The sequence below is a fragment of the Seriola aureovittata genome, chromosome 19 (assembly GCF_021018895.1).
Source record: "Seriola aureovittata isolate HTS-2021-v1 ecotype China chromosome 19, ASM2101889v1, whole genome shotgun sequence".
NCBI lineage: Eukaryota > Metazoa > Chordata > Actinopteri > Carangiformes > Carangidae > Seriola > Seriola aureovittata.
This window is the reverse complement of record NC_079382.1, coordinates 21,310,114-21,329,671: the sequence shown is the minus strand read 5'-3', so window position 1 is coordinate 21,329,671 and position 19,558 is coordinate 21,310,114. Positions and strand designations below refer to the sequence as shown.

General features: G+C 42.2%; 1 protein-coding gene and 1 long non-coding RNA gene across 2 annotated transcripts in view; both read right to left on the bottom strand.

The window, feature by feature from the left end:
* LOC130187803 (uncharacterized) overlaps positions 1-19,558 on the bottom strand; it is a 128,121-nt gene that overhangs the window by 26,856 nt on the left and 81,707 nt on the right. The gene's annotated exons all lie outside the window — the stretch shown is intronic.
* LOC130187799 (E3 ubiquitin-protein ligase TRIM35-like) lies at positions 5,266-7,441 on the bottom strand. Its single transcript, XM_056405694.1, has 2 exons — positions 7,335-7,441; positions 5,266-7,235 (listed from the first exon to the last, which is right to left on the bottom strand). Exon 2 carries the CDS (start codon positions 7,218-7,220, stop codon positions 5,829-5,831), a length of 1,392 nt encoding a protein of 463 aa, XP_056261669.1. The 5' UTR covers positions 7,221-7,235; positions 7,335-7,441; the 3' UTR covers positions 5,266-5,828.

Genomic DNA, 19,558 nt, shown 5'->3' with positions numbered 1-19,558 from the left:
ACGTCATTATAAGAAGCATTTTATCCGGACACAGAGGAAATGCAGGTGTTCTACCGTGGAAGTTGGAGGGTGGGGTACGATGGAAATGTGCCGATCTAGCTCAGAGTCAGAGTCATTCTTTACAGATTTTCTGGCAAGTAATATATTAAGGAACGGTGCCAGGACTGCGGTAGTAGGCGTTTAATTTCCTGCTCACAAGCACTTAATACTGGGTTCAGTGCTCTGGGACATGAACAATATGAACATTAAACATTCAGTGATTTATCTCTTTAAATTACTGGATAAGTAGTGCTTGAAACACGGGACTCTGGCTTGATTCCAGTGTCAGATCCAATCATGTTGCGTTCACATAAAGGAAGCGTGACATAAGCACTGGGAAGAAGAGGCGTGGCCTGAGATTTATTGCTGGCTCGCTCTCATCCTGCCCGTCTTTCTGGTGTGTGGAATTAGACATCTGTAACACATCTCTGCCAGCAGATTTATCGGTTGTTGTGCCTGGCTTAATGGTGCAGTTGACAGGTTTCTCTGGCTCAGTGAGCAGGCCGGCTCCTGGAGAACCTCCTCCAGCTCCTTCACAGTGGTTTACTGTATTACCTTGTCAGGCCGAATGAGCCTGTTGATCACTGCTAATTATAAATAGAGGCTGGAGTGTCACACAGAGAGAGAGAGAGAGAGAGAGGAGTGGATACTTAACAGACCAGGTGTGTGGCCACATGAAGATGGACAGGACTAAACATGGGGGTGAGAATTACTCAGGCATGTTTTGAGAATGGAAGCCCAGACTTGACCTCTGGGAACAGTAAGTATTCCCAAAGGTCAACGCCCACCTTCTTCCTTTTTTTTTTACTGAGCTTTCAATTCCAGCTCACAGTCTTCTACAAATTCCATCTGTCAAGGAAGACTGAGATGTTATTGAAAGTTTATAAAAGTTAAAAGTAAGTTGTTTTTTTTCTCAGTGGTGTAAGTTTACATGTTGCTTTAGCATTTCTGGGGTGCATCTGCAAAGGGTGGGGCTTAGTGGTGTTCACTGCTGACTGCCAGGGTTTTGTTTATGATACTTTTTTGGCCACTTGTTTGTTTGTTTGTTTGCATCAGAATTAGCAGTAACCACAACAAGGACATATTAAATTATTACCTTATAAAGTTGTTAAAGCTAATATGCTAGCAAATTTCAAATCCCTCCTTCCTGCAGACAGAGTAACATTAATGCTCATTTGGAGTCATGTTTGTGGCCACCTCACAAATACACTGCACCATCTAACAAACACCCATAAGCCTCACTATAACTAACTACAGGTAAAATGTGCTTGAATTAACCGACCATAGAAGTTTTTTATCCCTAAACCTCTGATAAGATCCACTGGTTAAGGTTATGGAAGGGACATGGTTTGGTACAAGACAGTGGTTTGGGTTCAAATAATTACTTCATTGAGGTTAAATCACCTTCATATTCATGGTTACAATAATAAACACACAGTAAAGGTTCTGGTTAAAAGAAACAATGCTGAGAATTGGGTTGATACAGGAAATGAACCCATCCATCCACTCCTACTTCCTCCCCACATGGACTTTCTCAATCTATAGACAACATCACATGACTTGCCCTTTCGTTCCTGTGAGGTCCCCTAACAGAACAATAGAGCTGCTGCACAGACGATCTATGAGGTCGTTTTTTATGGGCGGACATTCTTGACAGTCAGAAAACAACATAACATGATATGAAACATATGTTGTCTGTGCCTGTTCGCGAAGGTTTATAAACATTTAAGATCAATTGTGTTTATGATTTATCAATCAGATGTTGATTCTCCTGTTTTCACTGAGTGGTGGAAACACAAAAAGGGACACCGCATCTTTTAATTATGGAGGTACTGGACAGTTCTCTCCAAGATTTTAAAAGTTTAATTTGAGTGCTAAGGATCACTGCCACTCTCCCAGTGACACAGAGTCTGTGTTTTCTAGAATAAAATGGATGAAAATATATCTGTCCTTAATCTGAACGTAACACTGAAGTTGTGACTGAACGGTGAGAAATTTCAGCAGCTAAAAACAATCGAACTAAAACCCAAGACGGTTCCTTTTCGAACAGACTCGTGTTCATTTTGACTGCTGAATAAACTCCTTGCTCATTTTTCTTCCTTGGTTATTATTCCACTGTCTTCGCTGCCGTCCACATGGCCAGATCTCTGCCCCGACAAGTTCAAAAGGACTGCGCCTCCCCCTGACCGAGAGGACAACAGATGCCGCACGCTGCCTGCTTGAAACGGAGCCATTAATCACAGCAGAGCCGTTAATGAACGGGAATTACTCAGTAGAGCAAGAAAATGAAGAAAAAAAAACAAAAAACAGGAACACCTTATTTAATTAAGAGGAAAATCCCAGATTGACAATGACTGGCAGCACTGAGGGAATCCCCAGATTGATTTACTACAGATTTTATTTGTACCTTTACAGGATATTTTTTAGGGAAACACAACAGTATATTCGTCCTTTGACAAAAGTATCTACGGTCACTATAAATACGGTGTTGGAGTCATTAACTAATTGCCTGCAGTGAAATTAGCTGTAAATGTAGACAAACTTTTCTTCAACTCAGTTTAAACTTTGCCCTGTAAAAGTGAATTGAACCCTCTGATGTTTTGTTTGACATTAACCTGAGAAGTGTGGGCCGTGTGTCGCAGGTCAGAAGCCACTGAGGGGGAGGGGTGGGGGATGGGGGTGGTTGCTGGTACAGTATTAGTTTGCACATGGACTCCAGAGAGAGGTTCTTGGTTAAGCAACAGATGCCTGGTGTCAAAAGTCACATTGCCCCCCCCCACCCCCGGACAGAAGGGAGATAGGGAGGGACAGACGGCCTGTGGGCCCCTTTGAGGGGTCCAAACAAAAACACTCCTTTCTCCTAAGCCCCTGATGCCTGAGGCTTTGTCTCCTCTGGAAACCTGCCACTAAGATCAGCACTGAAGTGGCCGAGGGTGAGCTGCAACATCATTGTTGGATGCATTTGAAAATGAATTGGACTACATCAGTGTGTGCTGAAAATGCTCATGGTGGGACGTTGTTTTTTTGTGTGTCATATCAGTGGCAACATTAGCAAAAAAAAAGCAACAAAATCAGCAAAAAAAATCATCACATTTTTAGAAAAATCTTATTTCCTGACCAGATCTACCTGGTGAGCACTGACTCGGTGAGTTACAGGTAAAAAGATTTCTATCTAGATTAAATCTGGACTAAATCTGTTTGTTTTTTTCCGCCGATGTTATGGTTACATATATAACCACAGTGGTGAAGCCAAGTAATCAGCAGTGGTAGCCATGAAACCATTGACTAAAGCCTCGCTGCCACAATCAAAGCTGCCTCTGTAATCACTCACTTTTTGGCTGGGCCACAACAACCATCCCTGTAATGGAAATGTCACTGACTGACTGACTGAGTGATCATATTTCCACCATTGGTCAGCCCAAATCCACATGAATGGACCATGTATGGATGCCGACTGGGGGCTTAGGGCTACACCTCTACACCAGTCTACCAGTCTACCGCTCTGGTTTCCTGGCTGCTCGGGAACCGCAGGGAAGAGGAGGAGCACTTCCAATACACTGAGCCTTCACCTCCATTACAGCAAATAAACTACTTTCATTACATGTATCATTATTACTGAAGGAGGCAGTGGAATAACTAAACATAAGACACACTGAGCAGAGAGAGCAGGAGAGAGAAGTCATCAGTAACGAGGCTTCGCACTAACGACTATGACCAACTCTACGTATCAAACAGAGGGAGTGAGACATAAACACCTGCCTCTAATAAAAGTCTCTTACGTTCTGGAGCTGAAGTAAATAAAGATTAAACGTCGATCGTCTGTCCCAGCTAAGTCTTTGCTTTTCATTTATGTGTTGTGGTGATTTTGTCAAATGATGTCACAGTTACAAAATCAGGATTTGACCAACAAATAAGCTTAGGTCAGACTACTTTATCCTAACATGATCTACTGGACAGGGCAGCCCACTGTCTCTGCAGCTCTTTGCATTAGTAATCCAACCCCTTGCAATCGCTTTGTGAAGCTCATGTGATTATAATGGGATTTTTGGAGAGGGGGGGGAGCACATAAAGTGGATATTTTATCATTGTATAAATTGTAAGATCATTTATTTTTTAAGAACATTTGGTTGAATATCAGGATATCGGCTCAATATCAGTGAAAACATACTGTTCCCAATCAATGAGCTAGCTGATTAACAAACTTTTGAACATTTCCCTTTTAAAGTTTCAACTCAATTTAAATACTTAGGAATTAATATTACAAAAAATGTCAGATGTATATCAGAAGAACTTCTTAAAATAAACCAAGTATCACAGGATCTGCAGATATGGTTCCATTTTAGCTCAGTCAAACCCAGAAATAGCTGCAGATACACTCATGACTCAATGATCCGGGCTCCTGTATAAGTGTATGTGCAGGTCGAGGCGTGCAGGTCGAGGCGTGCAGGTCACAGCTCATGCTTATCAGCTGATATTCAAACAATGGCAGGTTGTATGTTAAGACTTCTCGACATGGATGAGTGAAGGAAAAACAGGAACATCAACATTACGAACATGTAGAAATGTTTTTTGAAGTCATTTTATCATTAAAATCTGTGTCTGGTTTCACTTATGTGGGCTGCTGCTGCTCCTCCTGCTTTTCATGGGACAGTTATGATTATGTGATGACAATCAGCTCTGTTAGTAGCTGAGTCAGCATTAACATCAGCTTTTGTAAAAATAAAAAAAAATAAAAAACTAGAATCACCTCCTCATGGTCGGATCCCTCCGCCACTCAGTTTCAGATTACATCCCTGTTTATCCAGTCAGAGAAAATATGAACCATTTGTGTGAAATTTTGGCATAATTGCTGAGTCAAGTCTTGAGTAATGGCAAAAAAGTGATTTCTGAGGTGATCATGACCTTGACCTTTGACCTTTGACCGCCAAAATTGAATCAGTTTGTCCTTGAGTCCAGGTGAATGTTTTTACCAAATTTGAAGAAATTCCCTCAAGGCGTTACTGAGATATTGCATTCACAAGGCCAAAACCGTGTTTTGTCAAGTCACCGTGACCTTGACCTTTGACCTTTAACCCCTAAAATCTATTCAGGTTATCCTCCAGTCCTAGTGAAAGGACAGACAATCCGTAAACAACATCCCTCCGGCTCTGGCTGTCGCTGGCGTGGAGGCATAAAAAACTTTTTCACAATAAATTTCACAATTCAAATACTTTATTTGAGCTGTGTTGTTGGTACAGATTTATAACATATTTGGTAAATATATAATATACAAGATGTCTATTAATCAATAAAAATAAAAGTCCAGCACAGATTCCCCAACAGGAAGAGACAAACAGCTGGTCTCACAAAGTACAAACCAAACAAAAACATTATAGATATATTTATGAATATATTTATTTTTCTAAACAGTAAAATATAAAAAAGTAACATGATTTGTTCCTAAAAAGATCAGCTTTAAGTTCCAAGATTATTAGTCCTTAAATTCATATTTTGCTCTGTACCTACATGTTTGTATCAGTACATACTCCATTTGTACAAATAAACATTACAAACTATAATGCAAAGCGTAAAGTTAGCAAAAATTTAAAGTGATACAGTTTTGATAAAAAGGCTAATCATTGAATCAATCATGAAAAACAGAAGCTAAGTAAAATTAATTCACTTATTAACAGGTCAAATACAAAAAGTAAATTGTCAAACTAAGTAACAGCAAACAGGAAATAAGAAATTAAATTCAATGATGTTTCCCTTTACGTAATCATATCTTAATATAATCATCCTCTTTATCGCTAACTGTTCTCTTCCACTGTCACAGACACCCTCATTGGAAAGAGCTTCACTGAGAGGTGATCGGCATTTAAAATGAATGGAAACATCCTCTCAGTGAAAGTGTGTGTGAAGGTGTGTATGTGTGTGTGAGTATCGGGATCAGAGAACGACAGCTTTCCTCTGTTCCAGTCCAGATTCACTCTGACCCTCTGGAGCTTCCTCTGCACTCGGAGAACGGTGGGCGAAGCTTTCGGTGACCACGCCGAGTATTCGCCTTCAGACAGCCTTATTCTCCAGCATCCAGTCTGTCCTCGTACCTTCCTCTGGAATGACTCTCTTAAAATGCCCAGCGTCCAGCGTGCACTTTCTCCAACCTGGACGTCCCAGCTGTGAGTCCCAGAGTTAAAACCCTCCGAGCCCAGGACGATGAGGCCGATGAACCTCTCCGGATTGTCGGGAAGTGGCTGTTCCCATCCTCGACTCACACTGGTCAGATCTTCAGACAGGTGGAATCTGGGATGAGCAGTGTTTGGGTCCAGAACCACGGGACTGTAGGAGACCATGCACTTCATCTTGTTGTAGATCTTGAAGGTCAGGTTGCCCAGGTGTTTGGCCTGGTCTATCAGAGCTCCCGGGGGCAGCTGTGGATCCTCCAGCAGGGGGCGCTGCTGGAGGCTGTCCACTGAAGCATTGTAGTTGAGCAGGAGCGAGACGTCATCGGCTCTCAGGTCGTCCTCTGCGGCTCTGACCGTCTCTGAAAGAGCTGCCATCTCTCTGCTCAGAGCCTCCATCTTCTCCTTCATCATTCGACTCTTCTGCTCCTCTTCATCAAACAGTGCAGACACCCTGGCCTCCTCTTCCTCCTCTAGAAACTGGTGAAGCTTCTTAAACTGCTCCCTAATCTGCTTCTCTGTATGTTGGGCCTGGACCCTAATGTAGTCTGCTGTTTGATCAAACTCCTCTTTAACTTGTTCAAAACCCTTTAACTTCTTCTTTAAGGGCTCCAGAGTTTCCCGAAATTTCATCCTGTGTTGTCGAGCAACTTCATCGATGGGTCTGAATCTGTGGCTGCTGTGTTTTACTGAATCCCTGCAGACGAGACACACTGGCTGCTGATCGTCCAGACAGAAGAGGCAGAGTTTCTCAGAGTGCAGACTGCAGAGACCCTCCGAATGTTTCCTATCTCTCTCCTGTGAGAAGGCCTCACACAGGTTCCTTAAGACCCGATTCAAAGGTGGTTCTATCTTTGAAGATCTTCTCTTACAAAATGGACACTCTTGTGTTGGTTTCTCTCTCCACCAGCTCTTCAGACAGTCTTTACAGAAGCTGTGGCTGCAGGACAGAAGAACTGGGTCTCTGAAGACCTCATGACAAATCGCACAGCAGAAATCCTCCTCTAATCTGGAAGCCATTTAGTCTGAGTGAAGCTGAAAACACAGCAGAACAGAAAGCACAGTCAGTCGTGGCTCCCCACCTGACTTTACTAAAAAATTCACTTTCTGAGTCGTGGTTTTTGTCAAACTCACCTTCAGTGTGTGGAGTCTCAGCAGGTTGAAGCGGCAGTGTCTCTCCTGTAGCTGGACTCACTCAGAGGAAGTTGTTAGTTTGGTGTGCAGAGGAATCTGATCGACTGTTTTTCAAACAAGCATCTCTTTAGTGAATGATAACAATCTTTTTCCTGGTTTGTCTCGGGTCAGGTGAGGGGCGGAGCTACGTCAGACAACATCTGAAAAACATCTTTTGTTCCACAGGGGTGTTTTTCATTCCAAAATATTGTTTCATTGCTGGAAATGCTGTTGTTGTGTCTCGCAGGCTGCTGCAGCAGCCATCTTTATGTTCAAATGTAAACTGAACTGACCTTGAATCAAAAATCTTCACATGGAGCTTCATGTACAAACGTATCAAGAGTGAAACAAAGATGAGAATTTGCTTCAGGCTGCAGCTTCGTGTCCGTCGTACGCACGTCTCCGATGGTTTTACTCAGCTGGCGACGCTCAGAGGTGATGCAGCGAATCTAGTAACGTTAGGAACCGGTTTACGAGTCTGTCGGACCACACGTGAAAACAACTGATTTACACATCACAGGATGCAGCACGTAACAATGGCAGCTTTGGACTTATAGACGACATAGTGAACGGGAGAATTTAGTGAATGGGTATTTAGAGACCACAAGTTTAATCTAAACTGCACTTCTGGACCTTTTTAAACCTCTTTCTCAATTTTGTGACAAATTTATCCACTTAAAAACAATTAAGACAAAACTTTCCAGCCACAAGATTTCCAGCCAGAATGAACCTGGACCTGGAGCTGTGACAAACCCCCCCGCTCAGTCATGTATTCATCAAACCCTGATCCCTTGCAGGTAGTTCAGGCAGTTTCAGCTTCCACATACAAGCTGGTGAAATTAGGCAGATGGCGTTCATTAAAGCAAAAACTCATTAGCCACAAAATGTGTAAGTGGACAGAGACACTTGTGCTACAGGCTCTGGAGCTGTGTAGCAAACATGTAAATTAGTTTTAATCATCATGCTGGTCCTGCCCACGTCCAGGACTTCCAGGAAGTGTCTTGAGTCGTGCAGCTGATTATAGTTGGAGGAAAATCAGGAAGAAACCTTTTCTAAATTGTTTCTAGTTCAACATAATGTCACAATGTTAGTTCAACTTTAAATACCAGTGTGAATTCCAACCTGGTTTCCTTTCATTTCCACTCAAATTAAAACTGTGCTTTTCGCCCAGTCGCCGCAAAATTCATTTGATTGGCGTCAGCTGTACTTCAGCATAAACACTTCCTGTTGCCACAGTGTTGTCCTGTCACTGCTTTTTGGTTACGCTGTGTGGAAACTGATTGAGCAGCTGGTGTTCCTGGAAGCCGAGGAGAGGGACTGGTTTTGATGGACAGAGGAAGTGCTGCGTCAAACATTCCCAACAGCTCAGAGAGAGAGAGCGACGGACGCTGAGGTTGATCCCTTCAGCTGGACTCCTGCCACCAAACATTGTGACTGGTCATCTGAAACTTGTTGTGACATGTATGGTATTTCACTGCATACTGAAGTGCATTTGAACGGCGATGCAACAGCTTAACAAACTACAGGTATATAATCAGTGACTAGAAACTGATTCAAAGTTATTTGTGATTTCCACCTCAGGAGGTGTGAAGGAGGAAGTCGGGGGTTGAATGGGTGGGTCTACAAAACATCTGACCTCAGAAGACTGCTGGTCATTTCTCATTTCCAACAAGCAAGTCAGCGCTGGTTTCTTTTAGTCATGACCACGATTGTGCCAGACGTTAGGGTTGCAAATTCGTGAAGGAACTGCCTGAAGACACTCGAGGAACTGAAACAATTTCCTCCGAGCTTACACTTCAGATAAACACAGGGTGTGTCCGAAAATCACCCATTCACTGCTCTCTACTCAGTATCCAGGGAGTCCAAGGTCGAGGACTCGAGTCATTTTCGTTGTGTTTTTCTTTCTTTTGGCAAGAGCACACTGCATGATGGTATATATTGCTTACATCGTGAGTCCCTTGTATAGGGTTTTTATAATTCTCACTATACAAATATGGTGAACTCACTGACTGTACAGGGAGTAGTGAGTGATTTCAGACAGAGCCAAAGGTTTATAAGTGTTTTAGTCCAAAGATGAGCAACCACACCATTTTATAAACCTTTAAATTATTTATACAAAAACAAACAGTGGCTTGAACTTCTCTCTCATACAAATAATGGAGTGGACGGACCCGAAGCTGCACTTTTATTTTGTCATTTTCAAACTGTGTGGTTAAGGTGAGAGGCCACCTGTCAAACCCACCACAGCTCAGAGTGGAAAAAACATAAGACAGAGATTCACTCTGCTGCTGCATCGATATCAAGTTTTACAAATCAAACCTCTGAACCGTCTCTCCTTAGTGTCACAAGTGAACAAGGAAACTAGACCCACAGGCAGGCGGGTGCAGCCGTGATTGGGAATGGTGAACAGGTGAACAGGTGAACGGGTGGGTGTGGGGAGTCAGGTGACTTGGACCGGAGGGACAGTTTGGAGAAACCTGGTGGCTCTTAACCGCCCCATGTTTAATGTCACAATGCTATGAACTGTGGGTAATTCCCTCAGGCAAAGTCTGTCAAAATGCTCACTTAAGGAAAGTGCACATAAAGCGCTCGAAATGTCTCCCAGAAAGCCCTCATGGCAGGAACGGGCTTTAAAGTCAGTGAGTCTGTGAGTGTGGGACAGTGTGGGTGCAGCCCAGACAGGAAGTGGTTGTATTGTGTCCCCAACAACAGAACCTTTGGGGTTATCTCCCTGCGGGGTCAGCCAGACATCTCTCCGACGCCGTCTGTGAGCAGTGACCCACTGACAAAGAGGAAGTATGAAACTGCGTAAAAATAGCTGGTATTTCTGTGTGTACTGCCTTTAATTTGAGCTTCTTTCACAATGCATAACAAACGCTTTTGGTTCAATAACTACAAATTACATATACTTTGCATTATTGGCAAACATCTTTCAAAACCAAAATCAGTTTCTAAATCGACTTCCAGTCTTCCAGGAAGTTTCAGCGCACAGTGCACAATCAAAATCAACTTGCAGAGACTCAAAAGCAGGAGGCTGTGTTGATGCTGGGAAGGTGAAATATGATTCAGGACGTCCCATGAGTTTGAAGCTGAGCCCTCTTCACTGTGACTCCTGCTTCATCAGTACACTGGTCACATCGAAATGAATAAGGAGGGAGGGAGGTTTTTTTTTCGGTGTCTGTGTTGGTCCGAACAGGGACTTAAGGTGGATTTACAGTCCTGCTTTAAGGAGTTATAGCAAAGCTGCAGAACCTACGCATGTAAGCTTGTCGGCTCCTCAAAAAATGTAACTTGGTGCCCGACCATGAGCTGCAGCATCCACAGTTCAAATCTGGCAGTTGCAATGCCATTACCAAAAAAAACAAAAACCTACACTGCAGTTATCTCTGAGGGGATTGCCATCACTCTCATGTGAACTCATCTTTACAGAGGAATCTCAAACTTGGGCTTTCAGAGGAGAAAATCGTGGGTTTCTTCCCGTCTCTTACCAACAGTCGACGGCCGTTTCTCCTCACCAGTTTAAACACGGATCCCTGAACTTCACCGAGTAGTTTTAGTTGCTTTAACCAGCTCTTAACCATAGAGGATTTTACATTCAGTGTTTAGCAGCAATGTGAGACAGTGAGGTGAAATCCAGTGTGTACTCTTCACCATCTGCACCGATGCAGAGCTGTCAATGAGCCGTGCAGCTGTGGAGAAACAAAATCATGTAATATCAACGAGTAATGAATGAAAAGCGACTAATGAAGCCGTGATGCTGAAGCGGCAGATGTGCATCACATTATGAGTAGATGGACCAGACGTGTCCTTCGCCACATCGTTTTGGCCAAACGCCTCACAACGTTTTCTGGCACCGCTCTTCCAAGAAAACTGCAAAGAGACCCTGGATCACGGCCAATGAGGAGGGAACTACCTCGGCTAAATCAAGTGCTGTGTTGCAGGAAATATACATAAATATTTTCAAATCTCATGTTAATTGCTGGTGAACCTCCCAGACTGAAATAAATCTATTTTCAGCTCAAAGAACAGAACAAGTGTAATGTACTCGCTGACAACATTTAATAAACGCTGTCTGTTTCCAGTCATTAAATCATTAGAGAGGGAAATTTATATGAAGCATGTTTGGCTGGAAGGATCCATCAGTACATTAATAAAGCAGAGAAACTCCACACATGGTTTTTCTTCTGATCCTGGACACAGAGTCAGGATTTAAACCCTGGTATGAAGTTTAAATCCGAGATGGAACATGCTAAAATAGAAAATTGAGCTTGTTTTGGTGTTAAAATCAACAATTGAGAAACGGGAACACAGAGACATCCGACAGGGACAAATAATACTCATTGTAACTGTAACCAAGCCAACAGTTTAGCCAGATTATGGGATAAACAAGAAAGTGAGTTATAACAACTCAGACACTGTTGCCATCATGTGGGGTTGAGACTTTGGTTCATGCCAGTTTCTGTCAAAGAGGCCACGCCCTCAATTCTCCATAACTTTAGTATAAAGTAAATCTATTTTTACTATAAAATATAAACAGGTGAGTTATGTAAACAGATGTCATGGAGGTGGAAATTAGCTGTAGAGAACAAAACTGTTTTTGTAGCAGACATTTTAACATGGGAGTCTATGGGGATTGACTCACTGTTGGAGCCAGACTCTAGTGGTCATTAGAGGAACTGCAGGAAATTTTTAGCACTTCCGACCCAGAGGTTGATGCTTGTTTGAGGGTCGCAGGGGGGGCTGCAGCCACCCCCAGCTTACATTGGGCGATAGGCGGGGTACAACCCGAACAGGTCATCAGTCCATCACAGGGCCGACAGAGAGAGAGGGAGACATCTATTCATGCCTATGAATAGAGTCGCCATTTAACCTAACCTAACTAACACCACATGGAAAGCCCGCGGCCGGCTGCCATGTTGCAACCCAAAACGTTCTTGCTGTGAGGCGACAGTATTAACTATCCTTTAAATACAATATCAACCAAAGGGTCAAAAACATCAACAGAAAATCTAAATGCAAGACTCCAGAAAACAGCTCTATACTTTATGTCCACAGGGATAATCCACTGTAAATCCTATGTCAGTATAATGAAACTCATTTAGATGATTTCTGTCTGAGATGACGAAGATGATGTACAAAACTTTCAAGACTGTGTCATCATACAGTAGCTGAGTGAGCAAACAGAGCAGGGGAGGGAAAGTAAACCAAGGTAAGAGGAGAAGGGGAGGGAGGCGAAGTACGGGTTATCGTAGATGAAAAGGAAAACGGCCCGAGAGGATGTTTTGTTGTTAAGTTCAAAGCGGGCACCCAGTCATGGATTGAAGGTGTCTGCTCGAGGGTGCACATCAGAGCAGCTTCCTCATTAGCATCACAGCTGACAAAAGCCATGCTTTTAATTAATCTCTTCATTTCTGTCACTGTACTAAATGCCAGAAAAGTACACAATGCAGGGATCCCCTGGTCTTTGATGTGCGGAGACTGGCTGCTCCGCCGTGTACCCGACCCATCTGGCCCGAACTGACAATGGCAGTCCTACATCAAATCTCATTAGTAGTGACTAGTATTCTTTTCATCTTCCACAAAAGGCTTCCATTGTGCTCGTGCTAAAGTGCATTCCTCAGCTCCCACTCGTCTTCTCTGTGTCTCAGAGGGAAGGAGGGGAGGGGGAGTGGGGTGGTGGTGGTGGGGGTGGTGGGGGGGGGGGGGGGTGAAGACATTACTGACAGAGTTGACTAAGTTCAAATTCACCTTCCCATGCAGAGAGAGATTACACCAGTCTGCTGTACGTTTGATTAATCTTAGAAAATGAATATGCAGCCCTGAAACACAAACCGTGGAGCGTCACGTCCCTGAACTGGCACTCTGAGACTGAGATAAAATTGTCTCAGAAATTAGTGACAACATGGAGACTAGTGCAAAAACAATTAAACAGACTCTGCAATGAGTGTGAGGAAACACAAACTCGCAACATATGACTCTACTGCTTTCAGAGCTTCAGAGGTTTTGGACTCATATTGTGTAAAGGTCGACCTCAGGACTGGCAGCAATGGATGAAATGAATAGAATATTTTTTATACCAACACATGTTACAGTAAAGCACAAACAGCCTGCACAACTGAGTTATACTGTATATACTGTGACGACATTAAAGTGGTGAAGCTAGAGAGCAAATAAGCATTTTTCCTTATTATACTTATTAAACTACATACAGCCCGCTCTTCTATTATTTCATATTAAAGAGTTAAAACACATTTCTCCCAGTTTCCCTTTTGGAGAGGTTTATGTAGCTGTATTATGTCAGAAATGTTAGTTTTTCTCCTCTGCTCTGTTGTTGTTGTTGTTTTGTTGTGATACTTTAGATATACTTTTTTTACTCTGATTGGGACTCTGAGCTAACATAGCCATTATTAGCTTAGCAACCATAGTCAGTCTGATTAATCGATAACAGAAATTTACAGCCAACCAACCAAATAACGTTTTTTCTGCATGTTGAATCAGACATTACATTATATAAAACTCACAGAGCATTAAGCAGGTAAACAAATGGTATCTTGTATATTATTCACCATCAATACTTTGAATATTTTAAAGTTAGTGAGTAACCTTGCTATCATCCTAGCATTAGCATAAGCTGTCAAAATGCCGCTCCTCCACAAGTGACATACCCTGTTGGATCCTGGGAAATAGTTTTGGGTGGTTTTTCACCATATTTTTTAAAATTTATAGATAAAAAAGATTAATCAATTTATCAATAATGAAAAAATAATCAGCAGCTGTACTGCAGCTTTTCTTAGAAGCAGAGTCTCATATTATGTGAAAACACAAATAATTAACTTCCTCCATTATCTATCATTATCCATCCATATGAGGAAATCTGGTTTCTCTCATCCCCTACACAGATTACAGAAACCTGGCTCTTCACATTCATGACACTGAAAATAAATCTGTATAAAAGACAACAGCATCCTGGTTATTCAAGTACATATACACACACGTGTATAGAGTGAGAACTAAAAACAACTAAGCTATCTGTGAGGCGAGAATAACTAGCAGCCCATAAACACGTTCCCAGGCAGAGGTAAATCTATTTAGTTTCCTTTTCCCTCCCGTAATCGTACGTAAAGCCTCCAGCTGAAATGTGCTGACCTGTAAAATCCCAGCTGTGGGCCCTGCGGTGCCCAACACAAACTGGGTCTTTCCCATTGAAACTCAATGCCCAGGGTAACATGCCATGTTTTGCTGCAGGAAACCAAAGAATGTTTGACTGCTGGGCCTGGCGTCTGATGGCAGACTGCGTCCGTTTGAAGTATTCCCCTTCCAAGGCTGTGGCCAAAGTAAATAAAAGCAGACCGCTCTCTCGACCTCCATCAAACACATCACTCAGAAACAGCTGTTACCATTTAGCTGGAAAAACCACAGACATTCCTCCCCTCAGAATGTATATGGGACATGGGAGATAGCAATCAACACACACATTCTTTGACTGCGGTTACACTTCCCATTTCTTCCCCTTCCAAGTGTAAACAGACCGGCCCACTGCACTGACCAGGTTGGTGTTATGACCTCAGAATATTGTTTTGTTGTTTCAAACATTTCTTCACTGTGATTATGTCGTCTGGTTTGTTTTGCTTTCACCCAAGAATCTTTGAAACTCTCAGAATGGCTGCTTACAGTTTCAGCCCCGAGATAATGTTTGCTTATCACTATTTACAGCACGGGCAGAACTGTAAAGCAAACACAGTACAATTACGTATAGTTATTTCATAACAGAAAACAGCCCCTCCAGGAATCTCTCAAGACCACATACAAATAATCCCCACTTTATTGGACGGGACCTCATCAGAGCGAGTACTGTATATTCCTTACAGGCTTCACGATATTCATTATAAATCATGAAAACGTCCGTGTTTTATAAGCTGTTTTTGTATGTGCACTTCAGGTCAAAAGTTTGAGAGCACCTCTCGTGTTTCTGCAGGTGGTGGTGATGGTCGCCTTGCGTTTACGAGACAAGAGGTTATAACACGCCCTCTGAGCGGCGCCATTACAGTGAGTCTCTATCAGCTAGCTGGTTAGCGTGCTAACTTCGGTAGAAGAAAAGACGCGATACAGACAAAAGTTACAGGGTTGAATAGTAAAGTAATAGTGAAGTTGACCTTTGACCTTTTGGATATAAAATTACTTAATTTTATCCTTTTAGACATTTCTGTTTAATACTTAGTGTGTGAACTTTAAAAACGTGTTTTGCGAGGTCACAGTGACCTTTGACCTTTTACCACCAAATTCTAATCAGTTCACCCTCCAGTCCAAGTGAAGTGGTTTTTACCAAATTTGAAGAAATTATCTCAAGGCGTTACTGAGATATTTCGTTCACGAGAACGGGACGGACGAACAACCTGAAAACAACCTGTCGCCGGGTCGGAGGGATGTAAACCGGACCACTTGATTCGCGGAGCGCGTTGGGACGGCTACACGGACTGGACGTAAACATGATCTGACTCAAGTCAGAGCTAAAAACATCTGTTAACAAAATTTCAACTGCATGATTAGCTGTTATAGTAAGACTACACGCTGCTATCACAGAACAACATAATATGTTTGTAACTGTTTATTGTTTAAACAATTTTATTTTGGGGGTGTTTTTTCTTTGTATCTGTAACAGAAAAATACAGTAAGTTACAGATTTGATTTATTTATTTAATTTTTAAATCAAAAAAGCCGCAGAGGAAGTGGCCCCTCGCAGGGTCCCTACTTCCCACTCTGCTTTATCTTGCCTGGCCATTCAAATGTCACATTGATCTCAGCCAAGCATAGTGGTCTTTCAGCAGCCATTGTATGTGCATTTGCTGAACACGGGGTAGAGAGAGTCTGAAGAAAAATCCTTTCACTCGGGAGGTACGACAGAGCTGAATCCTCACTAATGCAACTTTAATGAGGAACGGGAAAGGGTTTGGGGGGGTGGTGGGGGGGGGGGGGGAGTCAGCTGATGGCTGGGTAGACATGCTGCTGGTCTTACTACTGTGGTTTGGTTGGTTAGAGGCATAAACAGTAATATGAAAGCTGACACTTGAATTGACTACATTTACAGAGAAGTGTCACTTTAGCTCATCGATTTTTTTGTTCAGGTGTGAAACTTTATTGTTTTCGGGTTCCACTGCTCTCGACCTCGTTTGCAGCTGCAGGCCGGGATAACGTTCTGGCTAGCAGCTAGTTGGGAGAACATATCGAAGCATTCAGCAGCTGAAGAGCCAGATATGTTGACAGAGGTCAAAACAGAGTAAATATTCGCAGTATTTACCAGGCAGCCAATGAAATAACTTTTTTTATTCTTTAACTTTAACTACTCCCACGGCCTCTGGGGTCCATTTCCTGGACTTCCTCTCCTTCTTCTATATCGTGCCAGATGTTACACGTCTGTAACTACATATTAAAAGTTTTCACAGACAAGAGATAAATTCTAAACTAGACTTAAAAGGTACATTTTATATCTTGAATAAGGTTGACGACATGTATTTACCACACCCGTCTTTCCTTTCAACATCTGGATGGTCTTTTCTCCCCTTTTCACGATAAAAGTGTCGGAATTAACGTTACACAGACGAGGAACCAACACGAAGAGGTCGAAGGCGTGGACGAACCCGAAGATGATTTTGTCACGATAATGAAATTTACAGCCCGGCGTGAAACCACCACACATCCCAGGGAAAGAAGCAGTGAAGGTGAAAGCGCTCATGGAGGAGAAGCAGATGTTTCACTCATCAAACTGATACCATCCTCTTCATCGTCACGAGGATTGATGAGGCAAATGTTGGAATTAATGTGAATTATAATTGATTCAAATGGAGGATGTTGAAAATGCAGTATGGAGCATCAAAAATTGATGTGAAATGAAAAATGGAGGAATCAATCATCAGGTGATTTAATTAATTCAAAGCCTATTTCATTTAAAACAGTCATGAGCTGATGAAAACTGAGCCATGTTTTATCACAACACAACATTTAAGACGGATCATCTCAGGAGGGAGGCCTCAAGGTGGAAATAAGAAAAGATAATTGAAAAAAAAAAAAAGGAAATTAAAATGTTTACAAATTAATTATGTCAATTCCCGTGTAACAAAAGGAAATACGTATATTGAATTTCCATACATGAAATATATGCACATATAAAATAAAAACATGTAAAAAATTATATATGAAACCTGTAAGAAATTAAAACAATTTCAGACAGTATGTGACATATATGTCTAACCCACACAAACATGTATGTTTATGTATTTACGCTTATATTGTAGACATGTTACATAAATATAAATCCATCCCATAGCCTGTCAATGTCTGTTGATGGGAAGATCGACATGTTTAAAGTAAATAAGAAATTAAAAACAAAAATAAGTATATAGGATTTTTATATTTATATCGTTTTAATAAACTTGCACATATAAATTAAATATATGTCGTTAACACACGGTCAGAACATGTTATACTATATAGATATTTTTTAATATATGTAAATATACAATTATACTATGGGTATTTAATATACGATATAAACTTCTTCATCCTGTGCAGGAAGGGGATTAACCAGCAACACTACATTACAGAAAGAAAACAAAAAAATAAAAAAATAAATTTCCCAAAAGTGTTTCTTGTTAGAAGAAGAAACAGCAGGGCTAGAAATCTCAGTGTTATTAATCAATATCAAACAAGCGCTGTACACTTCTTCTGAAAAATCACTGTGGATCTCGGCTCTCTGTCGGATTATTTTGTGGAGTGCTGAAGGAAAAACAAACATATTTGTCTTGCGGAGCTGCTCTGGTTTCACACAGAACAATAATCTGTGTGGGACGGGAGTTTATTTGCAGTCTTACAGTGCTTACGCTGCCTGATGAGAACACTTGTTTTCTTTCCTGATCACAATATATCGACTTTATTTGTTTTTCTAGGAAACTGCTTTTTCTTAGGCCACAACTCCACAGAGCAGCTTCATGTAGAACTTCTAAATACATGTAATGTAGTTACATTGAAAATTGATCATTCAAATGATGAACCAAAGTAAGTGCGGTTCTGCACCACCACAACACCACCCAGTCTCCCTGAATTCCATCAGGAAAGGATCCAAGACGACAGGGACCAGCTGAGCAAACACTCTCTCATGTTGTAACTCAAACCTCAAACTCATCCTTCACGCCTGTGGATGAAAGAGACTCCTGTGTGATTTAACGCAGGCTGGATTTCTTGCCAGGCAGCAAACAATGAGAAACTCATTAAAAAGCAACAATACGTGACACTCACTGGGTGATCTGGCTGGTTTTACCGCTCTCTCTCTCTCTCTCTGTCTCGCTCTCTCTCGGTGGACTGAGCAGCATCAGATGCTCCGTATCCTAATCAATACGTATATGTCCAGGTTATGGACACAGCCGAGTGCCGCCTGACTGGAGCGGAGGGGTGACTCGGCAGTATGTGGCCCGAAACGACCAAATGGCCTGTCTGTGACCCACGCCACATTCCCTCCCCATGGTCTGCTGGTCAGGGCACTGGTGTTTTACTGGGCAGGCACAGATACAGACTGACACGCCTGCACAATGCCGCTCAGACTCATTATCCCGGACCGAGAGAGGACAGAATGAACTGGATTCACTCCTTCACAGTGTGACAGGCCAAACACTTTAGAAACATTAATCCACTTACTGACCATGATACCCGGAGAGGAAACGCGACGTGAGAGGAAATCAATGGAAATGCTTATATAGACACAACCTGACAATCAATACACCTCACAATGCAGCGCCCCAAAAGAACATCGACCGTATTTGTGTTGTACGTCACGGATGACATCATCTGTCGCAGAAACACCTGTAGCTTACGTCTACATTTAAAGTGTGCCCACAGGTTTCTGAGGAGCGGTTCTGAAGCTCAGAGTGAGCTGCTCTACGGTCGCCATCTTGGCAGTGCCAGACTCTAGTGGTCATTGGAGGAACTGCAGCTTTTAGTTCTTCAGTGTTGGCTTCATTTTTCAGCCTCAGAAGTTGCTGCTTGGTCTTAATGGAATGGACGTCTCGTATAATAACACTTTCATCCATCCACATTATAATTTTGGTTTTCTACAAATGACTAAAATGCAACATCTACTTTACTTTCTGAGTAGTGTTTTTAGCAAGCTTGAACAAATAATCAACACTTGGATGAAG

Coding starts and splice junctions, on each gene's coding strand:
- LOC130187799 (XM_056405694.1), bottom strand. CDS start 7,220: ATGGCTTCCAGATTAGAGGAGGATTTCTGCTGTGCGATTTGTCATGAG.